This window comes from Physeter macrocephalus, chromosome 16 (genome assembly GCF_002837175.3).
Source record: "Physeter macrocephalus isolate SW-GA chromosome 16, ASM283717v5, whole genome shotgun sequence".
Taxonomy (NCBI): Eukaryota; Metazoa; Chordata; class Mammalia; order Artiodactyla; family Physeteridae; genus Physeter; species Physeter macrocephalus.
The window spans coordinates 11,303,379-11,327,280 of NC_041229.1; the positions used below are offsets into that span (position 1 = coordinate 11,303,379).

A 23,902-nucleotide genomic window follows, 5' to 3' on the forward strand; every position below is an offset into this window, starting at 1 on the left:
CACCCACCCCTGGGACGGCAGGAAGGGCATGGAGGTCAGAGCAGCCTGGGCAAGGGAAAATGGGAGATTTTTTTCTAGAATCAATGCCTCTTATCTTAGGGCATGGGCTAGCAAACTTTTCTGTAAAGGTTCAGAGAGCAAATGTCTTAGGCCTTCAAGAATACACGGTCTCTACCACAATTACTCAACTCTCTTGTTTGTAGCATAAAAGCAGCTGTAGATCATGTGTAAACGAATGGGTATAACTTGGTTCTAATAAAACTTTATTTAGAAAAACAGGCAGTGGGCTAGATTTAGATTTGTTAGTGAAGGCAGAGAAAGCAGAGAAGGAGGGACAAACCAGTATTGTAGCCAGGAATACTGGAGATGTGACAATGAAGAAGAGGCACCTGTAAGGACCCCGTCTTTGACCAGGCAGAAATAGGGGGAGACCTCCTGCTGAGCTCCAAGCACCAGGCCTAGGTTTCTTGCCCCATTACAGGATCCACCCGCCCCCAAACCAGACCATGCGTCCCCTCACCAGGTCCTGGTCAGGAGAATCGTATGGGGATTCCCACTTGATGACGGCGGAGGTTTTGCCTGTATGAACCACGTGTAGGTGACGGGGAGGAAGCCTGCTATCCGGGATCATCCTCACCACGACGTAGTCAGAGGACGGCCCCTGGTAGGGCGCCACCACCCGGACCTGAAACAAACACCACTCGAACTCATGCAGTTGTCACCAAATCACTGTTTCAACAAAATAGTGACATACGGATACAATTAAAATTCAATGCATACAAAAATATGTAGAATAATTCCCCACCTACCCCAGATCTCTAATCCATTTTCCCAGAGGTAATACTAGTAATGATTTTATGTGCTTCCTTCCAGAAATGTCCTACACAAATATAAGCCCAGATATACAGGTATGTGTATATAGATACGTACTTATATATGTGTGTACTTATGCATGCATGTATATGTGTAGCCTACTGTTCTTATTTTTTTTTACACAAATGCAAAAACATTACACATATTATTATGCTCTTCGCTTCTTTTACTTAATAATACAGCATGGAGATTTTTCCAAACCAGTACATTTGGAGCTTGCTGTATTTGTGTTGGATGGTTGCACGATACCCCATCACAAAGATAAGCAATAATCCTTTTAACCAGTCTTCTCTTGATAGACATTTGTTCCAAATCTTTTGTTTTCACAAGCAACAGTATACCAAACATGTTTCTCTAAATATCTTGGCACACATGTAAAAGCATGTAAGCTAAATTCCTAGAAGTGGAATCTGACAAAAGCTTTTATTTATTCCTGTGACCCATTCGCCAAGTTCTCAATCCTGCACGAGGGAGCTGTAGTTGGTTAAGTGGCCGTTCCTTCTGCGTTTCAAGTAAAAACCTGATGCTTGTGAAAAAGAACCATCCTCCCGTGTCTCTCTCTCTCACACCCCCTCTCTCTCGCACAAATACATACACACACGTGCGCGCAGGTGCACATGCGTCGCACGCGGATCCTGGAATCCACGTCTCCAGCTCCCCAGGTCCTGGGTCTGAGCTAGGAGGCCAGCAATTAAGACATCCTCAAAAAATAAAACATTCTTCTGTACTCCTGGCACAGGAAACTTACCAGAAACAAATACTGCTCATCCCCACTGACAAGGACTGTTTTGTTGTGCTGTGATGTAGTCAAACTCTTGGGGTTGCGATAGAGGTCAAGAAAGGATGTGGCATAGAAGATGCCGTAAACCTGGTAAAAGGAGAGAACAGAAAAGGACACCAGTTCAGTGGTCAGTGACCTCACTCTCATGAAAGCCCTAATTTAAGACCCGGGGAACGGCTTCAAATGAGCTCACAAAGAATTCTTCATTCAACATCTATTTCATCAGCATTTACAGAGAAGGCACCCTGGGCCAGGCAGTGGCTTCCCACCTACAAAGATAAATACGGTACAGACTCTCCTCAGAGCTTGCTTTTTTGAGGACAGTCAGGCAGAGAGGAAAAACAGAATTATCAATAACAAGATGCAAACGTGGAAGGTTAGATGCTATACTAGAAGACTGCATAATAAACTGGGGAAAAGAGGGGTTGACCAAGGTGCGAAGGGGATAGCAAGTGTGCAAGCTCGTGGAGGGGGCATGGGGAGGGCGGGCGGGCACTGCTGGCTGCCTAGGACATTCCCATCCTCCCCTCCTCCCTCAGTAGAATCCTGGTTCTTAGTGAGAACTGCTACCTGGAAACATGCCTACACCCACACCTCCCTCCAAGCAGCAGAGGCCACGTGACAGGGCTGCTCAACAAGATGTCAGCAGATGTTCCAGGCAGGACCTCGGTGAGGACACATTGAAATGCAGGGAGCGGTGCCCTTCTTCTGTCCTCCCGCTGCCTGGAATATGCAGGGGGATGTGGTCCAGGAGGCCCCCTGGACTGCAAGGTGATGCCACAGGCTGGAGGTGGCAGGGCCTGGGGCCCACATCAAACTGTACTGCGGCTGTAGAAGCTCCCAGATGGCTGAACTCCAAACTCTGACAGACTTGTAATTAGGAGGGAAATAAACTGTTGAAAGCCACAGTTACTCTCCATTCCTGTTCTATGCACCCATTCTTAACCCTAATTGGTACACGTGGAGTTTAAAGCAGGAGGTGGGAGTCTGATGGCCTTGTAGAGGGGAAAGTGGAAGCTGAGAGCATGTTTCTAATGGGGGAAGCATGAGGAAGCTTCCTTTGTAAGGTAGAAACAAAGGGCATTTTCTCCAAGAGCATATGAGCCCGCAAGAAAGGGGACTGGAAAACCGTACAAGTTTGGAGAAGCTGTGGGGTTGAAGGGAGCCCATCAGGGACATGCAAAAGGACTTGTGTGTCTCAGATGAGCAGATGGGAATGGAACAGGAATAGGGGAAGGAGAGAGCTCAGATGAGATGGCAGAGGGGGGCCCAGGGCGCAGGCAGGCCTGACCCCTCCCGTGGCCACGATGGGGTGGAGGCTTCAACCAGGAGCCAGGAAAGGGGTCTCTGGAGCCATGGGAGCCAGGGTGTAAGAAGGTCCCTTGCAGACAGTGATGGCGGCAGCTCTTGCGGTGCCGACGGCAGCCCTGACTGAGACCCCAGCATCCGCAGTGAGATGAAGATGGGCGGAAGCTGAGAGCTTCATCCAGAGGACTCCACCGGCCCCTGACCCTCGAAGGCTACCATGAGCGTAAGGGGTCTCTCAACAAGGAGGAGGCGGGGCTAGGCTCCTTCTCCAAGTTCACGTGTGGTGAGACACTAAAAACCAGTCACGGGCCAATGTTCTGTACACGACGCCCCACTCTGTGCAGACAGCTGGGGGTGACAGGTGGGCAGGCTCTGAATTGGGTACTTAAACAGAGACAAAGGCCCCTCTGTGATAAGGGTCTACTTCCAGGTAAAATGGAGACCAGGGGGTGGCTCTGGGCATTCTCATCTCTGTGCCTGCCCCAGAGTCAGGTTCTGGAGCAACAGAAGAGCCCAGGCTGTTAAATTAGCTGGACCTGAGCTCTAACTCGGCCTGTTGCTTACTAACCCTCGACTTTGGCCGGTTACTTCACCCCCTCTGAGCCATGGTCTCCTCACTGGTGGAGCAGGGACATTTACACCACAGAGCTGACGAGAGGATTAAGTGTGAGACCATGGATGAAGGGTGGCATCGTGCCTGGCACACAGTGGGTGCTCAGTTAACTCCTACCTCTCCTTCCTTCTTCACGGCTGCTCTCACAGACAATTACTTGCAAACCTTGGTTCTTTCCCCATGAACCAGTCCTGCCCCCAACGCACACTGAGGACGCCCTCAGAAGACAAGACGCGCGCCAGTTCCTCCTCACCAGCCACTGAGGATTCACTAAGGCTCAATTACCGATTTAGTTCCATATGCTTTTCCATTTGGAAAACCCAGAAAACAATCCTTCCCTTCAAGAGCTTACAAACTAGTTAGAGATGAGAGTAGACAGAAGATAACAAATCGGATATGTAGTATCTAATGAAACATTATGCTGTGTGGCATCAACTCTAAAGATTTAGGAGTTGGTAAGGGAAAGAGATCCAGTAGAAGAGCTAGGATTTGACTGCACAACAGGAGGAGGAGGAAGGATTCCGGGGAAGAGAGAGCAGACGCCATGGTGCAGAGGCAGGAGGGGCATGAAAAGAGGCTTGGGAAGGTGCACCTATAAGCAAAGGAGGGCGCACACTGTGGAAGGTGGGAAATCAAAACCAGGCTCAAAAAGAAGCACGGGGCTTCCCTGGTGGCGCAGTGGTTTAGAGTCCCCCTGCCGATGCAGGGGACACGGGTTCGTGCCCCGGTCCGGGAAGATCCCACATGCCGCGGAGTGGCTGGGCCCGTGAGCCATGGCCGCTGAGCCTGCGCGTCCGGAGCCTGTGCTCCGCAACGGGAGAGGCCACAGCAGTGAGAGGCCCGCGTACCGCAAAAAAAAAAAAAAAAAAAGCACAGATCTAATTCCAGTGAGTCAAAATGCATACATGAAAACAAAAGGCCTATATACAAGTAGAGCCAGCATCCTGGAATGAACTGGGGTGGGGCGTGTTTGGGGGGACAGAGAAAGCAACCTGTGGGCGGGGGATCCCGTAGGTGAGGAGGGGCTAGAGGAGCCTGAGGCATGGTGCCTCAGATGCGATACTCATTGTCCCTGCAGGTGACTTCTCGCCCATCCCTACATGAGACTCCCAGCTCAGGAATGTGCCCCCTCCTCACACTAGGTCTAATCAGCAAACAGCAGGGGGCTCTTTGTCTTGGATGCCAGGCCAGGATGCAGAAAGGGACGCTGAGGCAGGATGTCAGGCGCCTCTAGAAGGTAATCCAGAACTGACTACAAGGGTAGCTTGTGTTTGTGGTGAGAAGAAAAACAACAGCAACAGAGGGGGAAGCCCTGGGGGTGTCTGGTGGCCTAGTGCCAGGGGACAGTCCATCCCTGCTCTGCAAGGGTCATCCTGGCTGACTCACCACATTCCTGGGGCCGGTCCAGGTGCATTCCACCGCCGTCTGATTGATGGCCTTGGCTTTGAGGCTCGGGGCGGGTGGGCGGACTCCTCTGGTCGTGACATGCTCAAATGCCAGAGGACTGTCCCCCAAGTCAGTCTTGGCCCAGGCAGAAATCTCGTAAGTTGTATGAGCTGTCAGGTTGCCAACTGGGGAAACAGGGACAAAGGGCTGGGGGCGGCAGTCAGGAATACGTATCTTTATATGCACACCCTACTTTTTTAAATGTAATCTCTCCATTTAAGTGAGCCCCACATGCTGTAGAATTTTTATTACTTCACAAATTCACTCGGCGTGATTTCATAATGACTACTGCAAGCAACACACTGCATGGGCATGGGAAAATTCCTTTTAAAGCTGCCCATCTGGGGATATAAATTGGTACGACCCTCCTGGAGAGCCAGTTGGTCTTGTGAGAGTCTTGAAATCCTTCATAACCTTCAGTGCAGTTAAATGAGAGGGATCCAAAAATTTGTGCAACCAGGATGTCTGTCACAGTGTTAGTTATGGTAGAAAAAAGTATAATCATCTGACTGCCCGGCAACAAAGCAATGGTTAAATTATGTGCATCCATGAGCTTCACATGCATTCCATGAACTATTACGCAGCCACTGAAGGTTGCTTCCAAGAATATATAATGAAACTAGAAAATTCTGTTATTTACATTCGGTGAAAAAGGCAGGATATAAAATTACATATAGTATTATTCAAATTTTATTTAAGAAGATATAAAGAAATCAATGAGGAGGAAAAATATTAACTTAGGAACTACCCAAAATGTACAAGTGGTTTCCCTGGGAAGTGAAATGATAGGAAATTAAAAATTTGATTGTATCTTTTTTGTTTTCTAAATTTTCTGTAATAAACATGTGCCCCCTTTCTAATTAGGGGAAATGTTATTAACAACTAAAAGAGCAGTGAACAAAAAGGAGGATGTGCTAAGAGGACAGCCTTTGGAATCAGAAGGACTTGGGTTCAAGGCCCAACTCTATACCCTTTGTACTTGTACAAGCAAGAGTGAAGTATTCAGGCTCTCTAAGTTCATTTCCTTGTTGGTAAGATGGAGGAAAGTGACAGCACTTATACCAGCTGGCTGTTGCAGGGAACAAAAACAGAAAATGCCTGTAAAGCGCTCGGCATGACGCCTGGCATGGAGCAAGCCCTTCGTGTGTTTCAGGCAAAGGCTGGTAAGACTTTTGCCCCCGACTCTGCCAATTTCTATTGGTGTAATGTTGAGGCGGTGAGACTACAGCCTTTGGAATTAGAGAGGTGTGGCTTCCCATCATGGCTCCGCCACCTTCTGAGGGAATCACTCAGTCCCTGAACCTTGTTTTCTCCTCCATAAAATGAGTAGATCCCACCGCACTATTCTGGAGGTGTCATGTAAAACACCACACACAGAGTGCCTGGGTAAATGCCCGTATACAGTAAGTGCTCAATGTTAGCTATACTCCTGCACAACCTCCTTAGGCAGCCTTAGGTTCCCTCCCACCAAAAAAATATATTGTATATAACAGAACGCCTGCTAGGATTGAAAGTACTTTGCAAACAGACTAGAAGGGAAGAGTAGAAGCTCCCATGTACTCTTCAACATTCACAAGCAGCCTTGGCCAATGAAGGTTCTGTCTTAGAAATAAATTAAAATCCTTCCTTTAGTCCATTTTCAGATACGAGGATTTTAATTGAGACTCAGTATCTGTACAGATACAAGAGGAACTGGACCCTCTTCCTTCCTCCTCTCCTTCCTTCCTTCGCTCAGTCTGTTGGTCCATTCGTTCAACAAATGTTTACTGAACGTCAATTATGCAGCAGGCCCTGCGCTACCTTGTATCAGCAAAGAAGGAGCAAACGAGGGCAGTAAAAAGAGAGACAGGTAACTAAACCCAGGAACTCTCTCTTTTGGGAGGCAAAAAGCATCTGTAGAAGGTTAACCTGGCTTCTTTCCAGTGTTTCCTCCTCTTTAAGCCTCCAACTTCCATGAAGAGACAACAGGTTAGAAGGGGATTTGGGGAACCGCCCAATGGATCCCTCACCTGGACTCAGGAGTCACTGACAGCATCCTCAATGGACAACACCTGCCCACTCAGAACGGCTGCAGAGAAGACCCCCACCTGTCCCAGCGCCCCACACACAAGCTCTACTGCCAGGAAAGCATGGGTCTAGCCTTCCTCCTTACACACCGACCAGCTCCAGGGCGCTACCTTTGTGTGACAATATGCTTCCTCGGAAGTTCAACGTTCTCTTCTCCTGTCTGTGGGTGTCGAATGACCAGAAGAGGTTCACCACATAGCCATTCACCTGCCAAGGAGCAAGAGCCATGTTACATGAACAGTGCACACTCACAGAGCTCACCAGACACTAAAGGAATATCTTTTCTGTTGTCCCTCAGGTATCTCCCTTCTTACAATGGAAGGGCTGGTCCTCTGGATTCTTAAACCAGTTCCACTTGTGCTATCATTGAATACTTATACTCCCTCCCACTTCTAAAAACAAATGTAAGACCATTTATAATACAACATATAGATTCAATGACACAAAAATTTTAATAACTAATAAAAGGACAAGAACCAATTTAGAAAGGCAGAAAGAAGGGAATTCCCTGGCAGTGCAGTGGTTAGGACTCTGAGCTCTCACTGCCGAGGGCCCGGGTTCGATCCCTGGTCAGGGAATTAAGATCCTATAAGCTGCATGGCACAGCCAAAAAACAAAAAAAAAGGCGGAAAGGATAAAAATTGGCAAGGTAATTAGATTACGGTAACTAAGGATCAATCTTAGCTCAGGTGGTCCTTGCAGTCAAGGCCAAGAGGTCAATACAAAGGGGGCTTGCTTAGATCTCTTTTGTCTAATAGGAGCAAACATATCCATGGGTCAGGAAAGACTACCTTTTCCAAGTTCTGAGTTCACAGAAGGATTTGATGTAAAGGTCTTTAAAAATATTGGCCAATGCACCAAATTAAAACGTTTTCAAGAGCAAAGACTACAGAGACAAGGTCTACACAAGGTCATTTCTGGCATCAGCTGTCTCTGAAGCCAAGGGCATGACACTAAACTGTAGTTCAGTCAATGGCACAGGCTGTTGCTCCCACCACGGCGTCACAGACAGGGAGGGATGTGAGGAGAGACAGACAAGAAAGAACCCCATGAAAGGTGTGTGGCAACTTGAGAAACCAAAGGGACACAGATAATTATGGTGAAGTTGGTCAAGCAGATGGACCAAGCGGAGGGGAGGAAGGTGCTAGAAGGGGAGACTATTAGGTGGATGTAAGTGGATATGCTTCCGAGGTATTTGACTCTCTCCTAAGACTCACTCTTGGGAACCTCTGCATTAGCGCTCAGCACCAGGAAATTCAATAAAGCTGAAAATTACAGGGCATACATATTCTGTTAACACCAACTCTTTATTTGCACTGTAGCTGTGAACCATTTAATTATATGGTTAAAAGAAGAAAAAAAAAAGGCACCAGGCTGAGGCAGAATAATTACAATGTGAAGACTCAAGTTGTTCTTCGTGGGGGGAGGAGCCAACCTAGGTGTGGTATTTTAGCTTTGCTGGATCAAGTCTTTCATTTTTCTTAATCTTCTTGTCCTCTGCCGTATTGGTTCCCATGCAAAGTAAAGCCCCACCCAACCGCTGGTTTGAAATTTCCACGTTACCTTGACGTCAGTGTCCACGGACAGGGTAAAGCTCAGAGAATTTTCACCGTAGCTGTCAATGTGGATGTTTGGGGGTGGGACCACTGAGAACAAAAAAGGGATTCAAAAGAGAAACCAGGTGATGAAAAGGGAAGAAGGCAGGACTTAACATTTCAACTCAAGAGACAAAGCAATCTTTCAGCTGGGGAAGAAAGGGCATTTCTTTGGCTGTTTCTACTCTTCCCTTTTACCAGTGTTGGCCTGAAGCTGAGGTTAGGTCCACAGTTACCTGGTGAACACATAACTATCTTGGCTCAGTCAGCTATCCTGGCAATTAGGTGGAGCAGAAAAGTTCCATCATGTAAATGTCCCTCATTAACCCAGCTCCAGCCTGGTTCTGGAAGGTACAGGGATCACACTGAGAGCCACCTGTATCGGCACCAACGAATTCCCGGAGGGCTCAAGTTCTTTCTGAAGGTTGACGGCAAGCTAAATCTTAAGTCCTAACTTGTAAATGCGCGTGTGGCAAAATGGAAAGAATCTGGGCTCTGGAGTCTCACGAACTGGAGTTCAAAGTCCTGCTGAGACACAGCACCGAGAGACCTGGGGCAAGTTACCTGTCCTCGTTACCTGTCCATCTCCCCAGAGATGCCCTCTGTACTTCTCAGAGGTGGGAAAATTCACTAAAACAATGCATGTCAAGTGCCTGGCACTCAACTACAGTTCCCTTTCTCTCCCGTTCCCATGACAGATTAAAGAGCTGATGAGCCACTGGCATTCTCAAAAAGATCAGAGCTCAAGCTGGGAGCTGAGGGGACAAGGAGAGGGCAGCAGAGAGAAAAGACCCCTCTTGGCTCAAGTGGTGAGCACCATGCTGGTCATTGTGAAGGTCTACCCACCAGAAACCTGACAGTGTGCTGCCAGGCGTAACCTAAGAGGGCTGGATGCGACCAGCATCATCAGAAGGTAAGATTTAAATGGCCGCTTGTGTATTAGACCCTCAGCACATATGCCTCTTATACTGGCAAGGCAAGAGAGACTCAAAGGAGTGCCTAAGACTTTGTGGTAAAGAGAGGTATCAAAATCTGGAGGAGTCTCTCCAGATGATCAATGAAAGTGGGCTTGAGGAAAACACAGTAACCAGAAGAAGAAAGGACATGAGGAGTTGCAGGCAGCCAGCTCAGAGCAAAATAGTTCGGGTGCTGCTGTAAAGCTGACCTGGATTATCATCGTGGTGGCTGGGGACAGATCACAATCCTCTCCAGATCACAGTTCCCTCGGCTACAAAATGAGCATAAGAATACTCATAGGGTTGATTAAGGATTAAGAGAGACCAGTTCATGTAAAACAACCCGCACGGTGCTTACTACACAAGCAGTGCTCAAAAAATGGTGGCTTTTCTCACTGCTGTTATAATTAATCCACTGCATTCACGAATGAAGGTGGTGATTCTGGGTGACGCCACCACTGTTTTGTACCCTGTCTTCTTACCTTATTAGGACACGAGGTCACAGATACATCACAACTCACACTTTTTGACTTGGCACAGAGTTGCCTAACCAACACACATATGAGGAGTTGGGGTTCATCCTCAAAATCATATTAAGGAAGTTTAAGAGAAGCAACCCCCCACTGAGATTTTCAAATGCAGGTGTCACTTATAACGAGGAATTCAAGGTACTACCTGTTTTTTTGATGACCTTCCAATGTCCCTCCTTTTCAGTATGCATGGTCAGTCTGTTCTGACTGACTTTGTAGAGGAAAATAATACCACAATCAAAACTCTCGGGGAGTGTGAACTCGGTACACTTTTTCCAATACCCACACACTCCCTGCTCCAGACTGGCTGGCTTCACTAAGTTTAGCTGCCCCTGTCCTGATCTCAACGACACCATATTTTACAGGCGACCAGACAGTAACTCTCCATGACCCAGAGCCTATTTCTCACAGGCTCAGATTAAAGTATAATCCCCCAAGCACGTTCCAGGAGACACTTCTGGCTTTAACACCCACCAATCCAAAGACGAAAGCCCCAAGCGCCAAAGCTACAATCAGGAAGATGAGCTGGTCCGTCTCCCATAGAGTGCCAGAGCCTTCGTTTCACTTGCTTCAATTCACTCACTCATCCACTATTTCATCAGCTCCTACCCGACACCACCCTCGAGGCACGTGTGCAAGGCAAGGAGCCCCGCCCGGCAAGCAAGTGGTACAGTGGTTCAGGGCACAGGCTCTGGACTCAGGAGATCAGGTTCCAATCCCAGCTCTGTCACTTGACTGACTGCGTGCAAGAGACATAACCTTTCCAGTCCCTTATCTGTTCTTATAGATGTTCTGAGGGTTCAACGAGATGAGCTGGTGTATGCAGAGCAGGTCTATGGCAAGTCGTAAGCTATGACTCCGATCGGCTCGAGCGCTAGAAACTACCACCTAAGCATCGTCGGTCGGTGCCCCTGGGGCAGTAACAAGTGTCAGCATGGCACTCTCTTAAAAACACCACAAACAAACATGGACAAGATCATCTTTATCTTGGCTGGGAAGGAAGGACTCCTTCTATCTTGGATGCTGTGCCTGAGAACAAGGGCATGAAGGCCTCTGGAAATCCCTTTCTATGTTTTTATTATAACAAATGCTCAGTTCTAGAAGGAGGAATACCTTCAACAGTTGCCCCAAAAGACTTCGTGTGTAAAGTAGTATGGAGACGCCCACAAAAGTGCGTGTGTCGGGGAGAGGGAGGCTGTGTGAAGTTTTCTGATCTCTGCTTCTTCATTTTCCAGTCACACTGAAAGTTATTTCCAAAGGGTTATTCTATCTTCTCTAAATCTGCAGATGCTGGAATCATTTACCTTTTCCTTTTATGGTGGTAATGGATTTAGAATCGCTCCAGTTTCCTATTCCCCGACTGGTCACTGCAGCCACCTTTCAAATCAGAGTGCGAATTAGTATGAAATAAAAGGCAACATACCACACAGTAAGAATCCCGAGCGAGCGAAAGTGGTGAGTCTTTGGCTATAAGGGTGGAAGAAATTATACACAGAGGGATTCAGCATAGTCAGAGGCCCCAGCAACTGAAATAAGACAGGGAAAGAGACAACGGGAGGGAACCTGGGTAAAGGGAATTGTGATAGCACTGAAATTATGAGGGAGTCTGTGTATACACGTAATGGTCTCAAAACATGTTTTGCCCAAAATCTCTTTTCTACTGAAGATGTTGATAATATATTTCATAAGAACCCCACAATATCATTTTATAAATGCTACTTATCATAGCTCTGCATCTCCCTGCAGCTAAAAATAAGCAGAAAAGAGGTGGGTGCAAAAGTAATTGGAGCTGGAACACCAGCAGAATATCTGGGTTAAAAGCAGGTAAAGCTGCATTACCATCAGTTGTTGGTTATCTGAGCAAAGTCTGATTTCAAGTTCTCTGTGGCCTTGGTTTACGAGACTGAAAGAAATGACAAGCTTCCAGAGCAACAGGTTGGGTATTGAGCACACCACGAGTAAGCATCTCATAAAGGTAGGCACGGAGTTCTCATGAAAGGCCAACCATCTCCCCATGTTCCAAGACCACCTGGACGGCTAAAACGCGTGCGAACACTCACTCTGACAGTGTACTGAGCGTTGACCAGTAGGTTCCTTATTTCTGTCAAGTTGCTAAGAGCTCTCTGGGAGGCCCACATCTTGGAACCACTCCTGCTGTACTCTACCTGGAGTGAGGAGAAAAAAAATACTATGGACAGGTAACCAAAGGTCTGGGCATCCCGACATCTTGCAAGGAGGCAGGCGGAGAGAGGGGAAGGTGAGATGCAAAAGGTTCCAGAGGATGGATGATTATTTACAAGGCGACAGCAAACCACGTCCTTGTCACACAGAACATGCTTCTGCTATACCAGCCCCGGCAATCTCCTGCACTCACCCGCGCAAAGCCCGCTGCCAGAGGGACTTACGATGTACTCCCGAATGAGGCCGTGGCTGTGCGCGGGAGGGGCCCAGCGGCCCACGATCACTCCTTCCACTTCCCTGTGGAGCGACAGCTGGAGGTTCTGAGGGGCGTCTGGCACTGGAAAAGAGGCAACTCAGGGTTAAAATCCACCTGCATACTCATCAACTGGAGGAATTTCCCTGAGCTTAAAACTCGGACGAGAAAGAATCCAGAGCTGGCAGTGGGGCCTATCCACTAGAAAGCGCTGTTAGCTGACAGAACACCTTTCCTCTCTTCCAGAATGCAAGGCCTGCTTGCATTCATCACACATCTAATGACTGCACGTATCAGACCACGGCTCAGCGAGTCTGACGCAGGCCGGGGGCTCACAAGGGCTGCAGTACAGAATCACTTGGACGGGCTAAGTCACCACTGGCCCTGGGCTTTGATGCTGAGATCTTAATTGTCAAGGATGGCGTCTGCTGTCCTGAACTCTCGTACAACCAGAGAACCACTGGTGTGGCTACAAAGAAATAAAACTTACCTTCTCTCTTTGTTTTTGGCCACGCCGCACAGCATGCAGGATCTTAGTTTCCCGACCAGAGAGCAAACCCATTACCCCTGCGGTGGCAGCCCGGGGTCTTAACCACTGGACCACCAGGGAAGTCCCAAGACTTACTTTCTAATAGCATAGAACTTCTAAATTCAAATGAAGGGACCCCCTTCAAAGTAGGTTCCTTAATAACTTCAGTGCTGGCATTTCTAAGACCTTTCGGGATCTCCCCTTTTGGGACTGCCTTCAGAGCCCAATTAGAAACCACAAAGAAACCAGTTACAGTGCTTTCCGGTCAAACTTCATTTTGACTGCACAGTAGTTATTCATGTTGATAATCCGCTGAAGATGAATATTAAACCCAAATTCAGTTGTTGAAGTCTTAACCCCCAGTACCTCAGAATGGGTATTTGGAAATAAGGTCTTAAAAAAAGTCATTAAGTTAAAATGAGGTCATTGACCCTTACCCAATATGACTGGTGTCGCTATAAGAAGAGGAAATTAGGACACAGACACACACAGAAGGCAGACCACGTGAAGACGGCCATCTGCAAGTCAAGGAGGCCTCAGAATGAAACCAACCCTTGACCTTGGACTCCCAGCCTCCAGAACTGGGAGAAAATAAATGCCTGTGGTTTAAGCCACCCAATCTGGGGTATTTCATTATGGCAGCCTCAGCAAGTGAATACAGTGCATGTTCATCAACGAGCCATGGCCTGTAAGCCCTTGGAGGGCAGGAACTGTGTCTTACTCATCTGATTCTTCAGTGTCTAACCTAATTCCTGAGCAGTAGTAGGGACCCAGCTACCATCTGTGGAAAGATCAACGAATGGGATATTTCAAAAATGGTTCCACTTAGAGTTTAGCTAAGCTAGCCCATGGTATTGCTGCCTCAGCATCCATTTTATTTAGACAAATAGGCTAAGGGGACCTTAAATTTACATTAGCCCCCAAGCAAGCCCTGGACCACAGGCCAAAGAGTCACAAGCAAATGCAAATCCCTAACATGACTTCCCCAAGGGCCCTTGTGATAAAATCTCCCCACCTCCCAGGACCTTCCCCCTCGTGCTCCTTAGGTAAGACTCCCAAGAAGTTTACCAAAACCCCCCTTTCTTGGTGTGAATTGGCCAAACCGGCCCTAGCCCAGGAACCCCACAGCACTCCACCCACAAACCCTAAAAGAGGCGTGTGCCCCAGGTCCTGCTGCACCCTGCCTCGACCTCCTGCGTGGCCCCTTGAGGTGTGCATACACCGCCTTCAGAACCTGGGAGTAATAAACTTCTCTATTTCACTTTCCCTGGTGGGCTTTTGCTGACTCTCTGGCACTCTCTCTGCTCTACTGAACAAATGTTATTCTAACAAAGTCATAACTCATAGATTCTTTTTTGTTTGTTTTGTTTAGCACTTCCTTAATTTCTTTTTTCTTTTTTTGAATTGAAGTATAGTTAATTTACAATGTTGTTTTAGTTTCAGGTGCGCCGCAAAGTGATTCAGTTTATATATATATATATATATATATATAAAATCTTTTTCAGATTCTTTTCCACTGTATATTGAGCATAGTTCCCTGTGCCATACAGTAGGTCCTTGTTGTTTATCTGTCTTATATCTAGTAGTGTGTATCTGTTAATCCCAACCTCCTAATTTATCCCTCCCCCCAATTTCCCTTTGGTAACTATATGTTTGTTTTCTATGTCTGTGAGTCTATTTCTGTTTTGTAAATAAGTTTGTTTGTATCACTTTTCTAGATTCCATATATAAGTGATATCATGTGATATTTGTCTTTCTCTTTCTGACTTACTTCACTTAGTAAGCACTTCCTTACGCTCTGGCACTACCAGATGCTCCAGGCTTACCTTGTAGATCTCCTGCCCCAGGCCTGGATTTGGCCATTTCTTCAAGGAGCCCTGTGTCCTTTTATTGAAGAAGGCATTAGAAACGTAAATCTGAATGATAGGTATGCTCAAGGCTATTAAAGTTTTTCTGGGCCTTCTCAGTTGACAAAGCAGAAAAATATGCGTGTGTACTAACCTGTGCAGGTACACATATCTATAAATATTTTACGTGTAACCATCTACACGCACATTAAGATAAACATGAGTTCATATTAACATCTCCAAATGTAAACATGGTTCTGATGGCAACTGCAAATGAAAAGTTCACAAAACCTGGGGAGCAAAGATCACGGGAATTAAGCACAGTCACCCAATGTCAACTACTGTGAAGGGGGAAGAACTAGGAAACCCTCTATACCCAAGGGTTTTGGTAAATTTCCTTAAAATGAACCCACAATACTTCTGACAAGCCTCATACGTTAACAATGATGATCTCCTAAGTACCAAATACTAGGAAATACCTAGAGACAGAAGGTAGAGGTAGAAAGGGGGCAATGGTGGGCAGAAAAACATTATGTGTGGTGATCATTTTGTAATTATAGAAATATCAAATCACTATGTCATACACCTGCAACTAACACGGTGTTGTAGGTCAATTATACTTCAATTAAAACAAATCGTGTTAAGACATCGAAAACAAACGTATGATTACCAAAGAGGAAAGGGGGAGAGGGATAAATTAGGAATTTGGGATTAACAGATACACACTACAATATATAAAATAAACAACAAGGACCTACTGCACAGCACAGGGAACTATATTCAATATCTTATAATAACCTATAATGGAAAAGAATCTGAAAAAGAATACATATATATGTGTATAACTGAATCACTTTGCTGTACACCTAAAACAATGTAAATCAACTATACTTCAATAAAAAGAATTGTATTGAAAAATAAAAAAGTGACATAATAAGAACAACTCAACCAGGACCATAAAACTTAGCCACATAGGGAGCACAAGTACTTTTCTTCCCACGCTCCTGAGCATCCTGGGAAACTCTCTGAAAACCCCACATAAGGTCCTGTCCCTGCCATAAAAATAAGCTGTAGCACTTACATCCTTCTGGAGTCCTCAGGGTCACGAAGTCATTGGTGCTGTGCACCTTGCTCAGACACTGGACCTGGACTTTGACCTGATACGTGGTGTCTGGCTTCAAGACTTTCAATATTGTGTTCGTTTTATTGCTGTGGGTTTCCAGAGTCTTCCATATGCTCTCTCCAACCACCCTGGCCAAGAGAACAAAGATAGCATCACATCAAAGCAGCATGGGGTGGCTGAGATGTCTGAATCTGTCAAAAAAAGAGCCGCTCTGTGCATACACAGAGTTTATGGAACATCCAGTGGCAACAGAAACATCATTTTCTCCCACGGCAAAGATGGGACCCACCTGTAGTAGACGTTATACACACAAGAAGCAGAGGGCATTTTCTTGGGCCGCATCCAGGTCAAAGTTACATCCCCAGAGAAGTCAGCTGTCCACTGAAGATTCTGTATTTTGTATACATTTAATTCCTCTAGAGAGAGGAAGGGGAAAAAAGAGAAATTGATATCTTATAAATCTTGTATTTCAAAGGACCCAAGAGGTTCCTTGGTTTCAGGCAGACCTACTGTGATGTGGTCAGGCCACCACCATTATCTTAAGACACCCCAGAAAAAAAAGAGTTCAGACCTTCCTATATAACCTTTCCCAAGGTCTCCTAAATTTCCAAACATGGCATTTCTCCTTGCATTTCACCTCCTTGTCTGCACTGATTTAAGCCTGATTCTCAACAGAGAATGCTACAAATCCAAAGACAATGTCATGGCAGGATCCATTACTGCTACAGACTGAAATGTTTGTGTCCCCCAAAATCCATATGCTGAAACCTCATCCCCCATGTGATGGTATTAGGGGGTGGGGCCCTTGGGAGATGATTAGGTCATAAGGATGGAGTCCTTGAAAATGAGATTAGTGTCCTTGTGAAAGAGGCCCGAGAGAGCTCCCTCACACCTTCCACCGAGGGAGGACACAGAAAAGACAGGCTGTCTATGGACCAGGAAGTGGGCCCTCAACAGACCACCGAATCTACTGGTGCTTCAATCTCGGACTTTCTAGCCTCCACAACTGTGAGAAATGAGTTTCTGTTGCTTCTAAGCCACTCAGTCTGTGGTACTGTTATAGCAGCCCCCAAATGATTGCTAAATGCATTCCAGACAGAAGGATGGAGTTCACCCCACCACAAAGCCTGAAGCTCTCTGGGAGCAACGATGCCTCAACACGAGGGATGCCCTTCCAAAGACAATCTAATATACTCCAATATAAAATAAAAATTTTTAAAAACTCCTATGAAAGATCAAGTTAAATTGTTTTATTTGCATAATAGAATACACTACTGTAATTAAGCAAATCATAATTCTAAGACACTACCTAATTTTTCATAAGTAGTATCTTTTGATTAAAATTATCATTATTTAAACTCAAAATAACCCCATTCTAAGATGTAACTATTATATATATATAGGACGAATAAACAACAAGGTCCTACTGTATAGCACAGGGAACTATATTCAATATCTTGTGATAAAGCATAATGGAAAAGAATATTTTAAAAATAAATAAATAAAAGGATCCAAGTACCAATACAAGGACTAAAGCAAAAAAAAACAGAACAAAAAAAACCCAAAAACACCCAATCTAAGACCAACATTTCCCTGAGAGGCGCGAGGTGAGCTGGAGGCTGCATCAGAGGCGGGACTGGGCCTCGCCTCACCTGCAGCTCCAACAGTGAGCAAGAATCTTTGCATTTTCAGACTGAGGAAGAACTCAAGAGGGTTCAACCTCAGGGCCTACCCAGCAGGGCCGAGGGTGAGCCCGGGGTCCGGGGGGGGCCACACTCACCGCTGCAGGCGTGCTCGTCGCTCTCGTCCGAGCAGTCCAGGAAGCCGTCGCAGCGCTCGGAGAGCAGGATGCAGGCCTCGCCGTCCTCGCACCGGAACTCCTGGCCTGTGCAGGTCAGGGTGCTGCGCGTGGCTGCAACACACGAGGGGCTACGGTCACCAAAGGTTTCTCGTGTTCGGGAAAAGGGAACTCATCAGCTTCTGCTTCAAAAGACCCTCGGGATGGGGGTGGCGGGGACCCCACGCTGGCTTGCTAATCCCTCTTCATTTGACATTGACCTGGGGCATGTGCCTTCGGGAAGGGCCAGAGCTTTGGCGTCAAACAAACCAGGGTTTACATCCTGCTCTGTAGGAGCCTGAGCTAACTGTTTAATTCAGGCACACCTCGTTTTATTGTGCTCAGCTTTATCATACTTTGCAGATAATTGCGTTTTTTAACACATTGAGGGTTTGTGGCAGAGCAAGTGCCATTTTTCTAACTGCATTTGTTCACTTCATGTCTCTGTGTCACATTTTGGTAATTCTCACACTATTCCAAACTCTTTCATTATTATTGTATTTATTATGTTGCTCTGTGATGAGGGATCTCTGACGTTACAAAAGTGCGGCAAAAAGATTACAACTCACTGAAGGCGCAGGTGATGGTTAGCATTTTTTAGCAATAAGCTATTTTAAAATTAAGGCACGTACATTATTTTTTAAACATATGCTATCGCACGCTTAACAGACTACAATATAGTGTAAACATAACTTTCACATGCACCAGGAAACCAAAAAATTCGTGTGACTCGCTTTATTGCAGGGGTCTGGAACGGAACCCGCAAAACCTGCGAGGTCTGTCTGTAGTGCCCAAGTTCAGTTCCCCGGTATAAAACTGAGGTGACAGCTCCATCCCTGTTGGGTCTGCAAGGACCCAGTGAGATCAAGCAGCTGGAACACGCCTGACGGAGAGCAGGCATCCACAAGGTGCAGCTCTTCCTCTACGGTACTTATTCCTAACCATCTGCTCCTATTGTTAGTCTGCAGTCCAGAATGACCCTCTGATTTCTGGTTTGAGTGAGACTAATAATAATGAGATGAATCACAATAGTAAGAGCCATGTCTATTGTATGTAGTCTTTTTAATTGTTTAGCTTTTCAAAGTATTTCCTCAGACAATGAAATAACGCAAATAAAGAGCACTGATGAGTTAAGAGTTACGCAACTCGTTGGCTAGAAACCATAATCTGATGTTCTCTCCAGTTTGGAAAGCAGATTTAAACTGCATGAGAGGCTCTAAAAAGGAAGCAATGACAATGTAACTGCAAATGATCCTAAAAAGAAGAAAGATGAGAATGGCTACAGAAACCGCATCTGCCACCCCAGGTAGGTCTGCACCGGGTCCTGGTTCAGGTACCTTGGGCCTTCATTATAGAGACTCACACCTGCCTGCTCAACCCTGGACAGGGAGAGTTATATCAGAACCCAACCCCACCAGTAAAGAGGTTCTAAAATTACTCTTGCTCCTCCACATCAAAGAATCACAGAATCCATGTTCAAATCCCTGGAACATGTTAAAGTCACCTTATAAGGCAAAAGGGACTCTGCAGATGTGATTGAGCTAAAGACCTTGACATAGGACTTAAGCCTGGGTTACCCGGGCAGGTCCATCCAATCACACAGGCCCTTAAAAGCAGAGACCCCGGGGCTTCCCTGGTGGCGCAGTGGTTGAGAATCTGCCTGCCAATGCAGGGGACACGGGTTCGAGCCCTGGTCTGGGAAGATCCCACATGCCGCGGAGCAACTAGGCCCGTGAGCCACAACTACTGAGCCTGCGCGTCTGGATCCTGTGCCCCGCAACAAGAGAGGCCGCGACAGTGACAGGCCCGCGCACCGCGATGAAGAGTGGCCCCCGCTCGCCGCAACTAGAGAAAGCCCTCGCACAGAAACGAAGACCCAACACAGCCAAAATAAATAAATTAATTAATTAATTAAAAAAAAAAAGCAGAGACCCTTTCCCAGCTGTGGTCAAAGAGGAAGATGTGAAGACCACAGACCAAAGACCAAAGAAGGATCAGAGAGACGGAATGTTGCTGGCTTTGAAATGGAGGAAGGAGGCCTCTAGAAGCTGAGAAAAGCAAGGAAACGGATTCTGCCCTGGAGCCTTCAGAGGACCCAGCCATGCCTTCATCTTGGTTTCAGCCAGTGAGACGTCTATCAGATTTCTGACCTACAGAACTGTAAGATAATAAATGTGTGTTATTTTAGGGCATTAAGTTTGTAGTAATTTATTACAGTGGCCATAGGAAACTAATACACACTTGAAACATTGTAATTTGCCCAGATCTTACATTGGGATTCTACCTCGGTTTCCTGAGTTCAAACTGTAATTTCTCCAATGGGACTCAGAATCAGGCTACTCCTAGCTTGCGCTCCCCACCCCATGGAAATATACACACAATGTTCCATACAATGACTCTATCCATACTAGAAGAAATCCAAACAGACCACTAAATCATGGCGGTTATCCTACAGTAGAGAATCTACAACAGTGGTTCTTAATGGTCTTCTGGGGAACGTCTAAAACATACAGATTCCTAGGACCTGCCCCAAAGCTATTGAGGCAGAAACACAACACTGGGCGTGTGTCGTATTTACAAGCTCCACGGTGATTCATCAGAATTGGCCAGCACTGAGGACTTCTGTTCTAGAACAAGGTGATCCTGTTTTCTATCTGAAGCACTGCATCCACTTCTGAAAACCACACTTTGAGATGTAGGTAGAGAAACTGGATAATGTTCTCACAAGAGCAACCAGGATGGTCAAGAGGAACAGGTAAAGGATCCTGGGAGCTTTTACTAGAGATGAAAAGATACAGGGTTTGGAAGTGGCAGGTGGGGGCAGAATACTATAACAGCTGTCCTCAACTGATGAGTTTCCTTGTGAAAGAAGGATTAAGACTTCTCTGAATGTCTCTAGGATGGAGGTACAGAATTCAGTTTTCTAAAAGAATGCTCTAATATAGTAACTCTCAATGGGAGAAGGAAAATATTGAAACCACCTGTGAGGCTTTTTACAAATTATAATCCCCTATCCCCTGGAGAATCCTTGTATCATACAGTTCTGTCATTTGCTGAGCAAAAATTGGTTTGCCTGGGGGAGCTTGGATGGGGGGCTTGGTTACACATAAAACTGCATTAGAACATCTAGAAAAGGTTTGAGAACTACTAGTGAACAGTCTCAGAAGCCCAGGATGGAATTCATCCATCCATCCATCCAGTGAACATTTATGGAGGTCCTACCATGAATCAGCTGCTATTCAAGATGTTAAAAATATGGTGATGTGTCAAACAGACAAAGGACCTACCCTCATAGAGTTTACCTTCTATTGAAGAGAAGCAGCAAATGAGTAAACAAACAAATATGTTACTTTAGATAGTGATAAGAGCTACAAAGAAACACAAAGACAGTAACAGTAAGAGAGTGATGGGGACTTTATACAGGAGAGTCAGGGAAGGACTCCATGCTCAGAAGGGGATTGTTTTGGAAAATATCAAGATCTCCATCACAGAATTACTCCACCTGGTAAGAATGTGGTAAAATATAATCAAAGAACAGCTGAACAGTAAAGCTAGAGGATGTTCGAGGTTTCTTTATGAAACATGTCTCAATATTTTAAAAGGGAGAACATAGTTTTTAGAAACTGGGAATAAGGCTGTCATTAATTTCCAAAAATTCTTAAACTGATTATTAAACAAATGATTAATGGGCACTTAGAACAGAATGTAGTGGCCTTCAGGGGCCAGCTTCTCTAAGAAGAGGCATGTCACGCTAATCCCATTTCCTTTGCTGATAGGGTTATCCGATTAAGGGATTGAGGAAAATTGTAGATAGAGTACACCTTGATTTTAAGACCCTTAACCAAGCAACATCCTTATGTATAAGGCAGATTTGAAACAGGCTAAAGAAACTTATTTAAAGAATACCCATTAATGAATTAATCCCACCCAGGAGGAAGGTCCTATTTCATTTCCTCTTTGTTAATTATGTTTAATGTTCTTCTTACTATACTTACCTGGCTCAGATGTTCCTACTATTATTTTGGTAAGTGTTGGATCAATCTGCCCTGTTATTTTAATGTCCCAAAGGCCCACTTTGTTCACTCTTTAAATGTAAGTGCAGGGTCTTACACTAATCCCCATTTAATTTCTCTGTGTTAATTTGGAGTGTTCCTCCCTACAAGAACTTTCAACATGGTTTGATGAAAAGATCCCAATTTTGCACAAAAAAATACTGAATAAATGCCCCAGTCTGTTACTGACGAGGTGACCCTCTTTGAAGCTTAACTTTCCTATCTCTAAAATGGAGATGATACCAGAATTATTATCATGAGAAACAAAGCAGAAGCACAAGACATCCTGCCTCTAGAAGTCTGCCCTGGGGGAGACGGCCCCGCCGCTGACTCACGGCAGTTGGCCTCGTCCTGGCCGTCCTGGCAATCCTGATGGCCGTCGCAGCGCCTCCAGCTGGGGATACACTTCTTCGGTTGCCGGCACTCGAACTCAAATCGGTCACATCGCCCGAGCTGGGTGGGAGTGGAGGCAGCAGTGACATTTGCTAGAAGAAAAGATTTTTAAAATTCACTTTTTAGCACTGAGGGGCTGGCCAGCAATAGCGACCTGTTGGGTGTGTTGGAGATCTCGGTGCTTTAGGAATTACGACGGGGACCTGAACAGAAATGTGAGCTCTGGTGGAAGACGGCAGGTTGCCGAGACACAGGGATCTCATCCTTCTGTCTCTCAGGCCCAAACGTAGTTGAAGACTTGGAAGACAGAAGTGAGTAAATCTTGCAGAAAGTAGAAAAAGAAAAGATTAAAGAAAAATTTTTTAAAGTTTTAAAAAAGTAAGCGGACTAGATCAGGAGATTCAACATATTACTGACGAGAGTTCCAGGAAGAAAAAGAAAAGAGAGAAGAAAACACTAAGGGATATTTCAAGAAAATTTTCCAAAACTAAAATACGTAAATTTCCAGAATAAAAGAGGACATCAGTGTCCACCATATTTGATAGAAAGAGACCCACAGCAAAGTATATCACTGTGAAATTTCAACACTGGTACCAAAAGGAAGATTCTACAAGCTTCCAGACAGTAAAAATAGATTACATATAAAAGATTCAAATCAAAATGGCTTTGGATTTTCCAAGAGCTGCTTTCTGAAGACAGAAATTCGAATGTCTTCGAATTTCTGAAGGATATATCTATATATTTTTTTTTTACAGCCTAGAATTCCAAACCCAGCCCAATTACCAATCAGGTCTGGACACGGAAGAAAAACACTTTCAGACAAGCAAGGCCTCAAATATACCTCCCATGTACTCTTTCTCAGGAAATTTCTGGAAAATGTGCTCTACCAAAATGTGGGATTAAACTAAAAACCAAGAGGAAAGACCCGGGATATAGAAAAAAGGAGCTGCAACGTGAGAGAAGTAAAGCGAGTCCTAAGGATGGAGAAGCAACCTCCCAGAAGATACCTGTGCCCCAGACAACCCACACAAACCAGAGAAACTCAAGAGATAAACACCTTGAACAAAGGCCATCATCACCGTGTCCTCGGGCACCATATCATCATATTCACCTGACAAAGCTACCAGAGGGTGTGCTCCACCAAAAAAAAGGAAGTAAACCAAGAAAAAGCAAGACACAAGGTCCAGGAAAACGGGGAATCTAAATCAGGAGAAAGGCAAAGAGAATTCCAGGGAGGGCAGTGAAACCCCAAGGTAAGGACAGGCAGCAGGCTGGGAGAACAGTCAGCCCAGATAGGAGAAGCCAAGCTCCTCTTACAAGGGATATCTCCAAGGGAAACAATGGAGCTGAGAAATCACCTGACACGGTGACCTTGTGGAAAGTTACACCAAGAGGCTGCTGAAAGGGAGGAAGCACCAGCAAAAGATATAAAATAACCTGAGCCAACAAACAACAACAGAAAGCAATGATCAGCTTTGGGATACTGTTTGTATTCCATAGTTGGATAACTGGATTTTC

At 45.6% G+C, this 23,902-nt stretch overlaps 1 protein-coding gene across 1 annotated transcript in view; it reads right to left on the minus strand.

Moving 5' to 3' along the window:
* SORL1 (sortilin related receptor 1) overlaps positions 1 to 23,902 on the minus strand; it is a 158,375-nt gene that overhangs the window by 9,440 nt on the left and 125,033 nt on the right. Inside the window, exons 32-43 of the mRNA XM_007115340.4 lie at positions 22,327 to 22,476; positions 17,883 to 18,014; positions 16,392 to 16,518; positions 16,061 to 16,230; positions 12,575 to 12,687; positions 12,230 to 12,334; positions 11,474 to 11,546; positions 8,652 to 8,734; positions 7,199 to 7,295; positions 4,962 to 5,146; positions 1,622 to 1,741; positions 521 to 685 (exon numbers count right to left, since the gene is read on the minus strand). Of these exons, the coding sequence (XP_007115402.1) occupies positions 521 to 685; positions 1,622 to 1,741; positions 4,962 to 5,146; positions 7,199 to 7,295; positions 8,652 to 8,734; positions 11,474 to 11,546; positions 12,230 to 12,334; positions 12,575 to 12,687; positions 16,061 to 16,230; positions 16,392 to 16,518; positions 17,883 to 18,014; positions 22,327 to 22,476 (1,520 nt within the window). The remainder of the gene's footprint in view (positions 1 to 520; positions 686 to 1,621; positions 1,742 to 4,961; positions 5,147 to 7,198; positions 7,296 to 8,651; positions 8,735 to 11,473; positions 11,547 to 12,229; positions 12,335 to 12,574; positions 12,688 to 16,060; positions 16,231 to 16,391; positions 16,519 to 17,882; positions 18,015 to 22,326; positions 22,477 to 23,902) is intronic.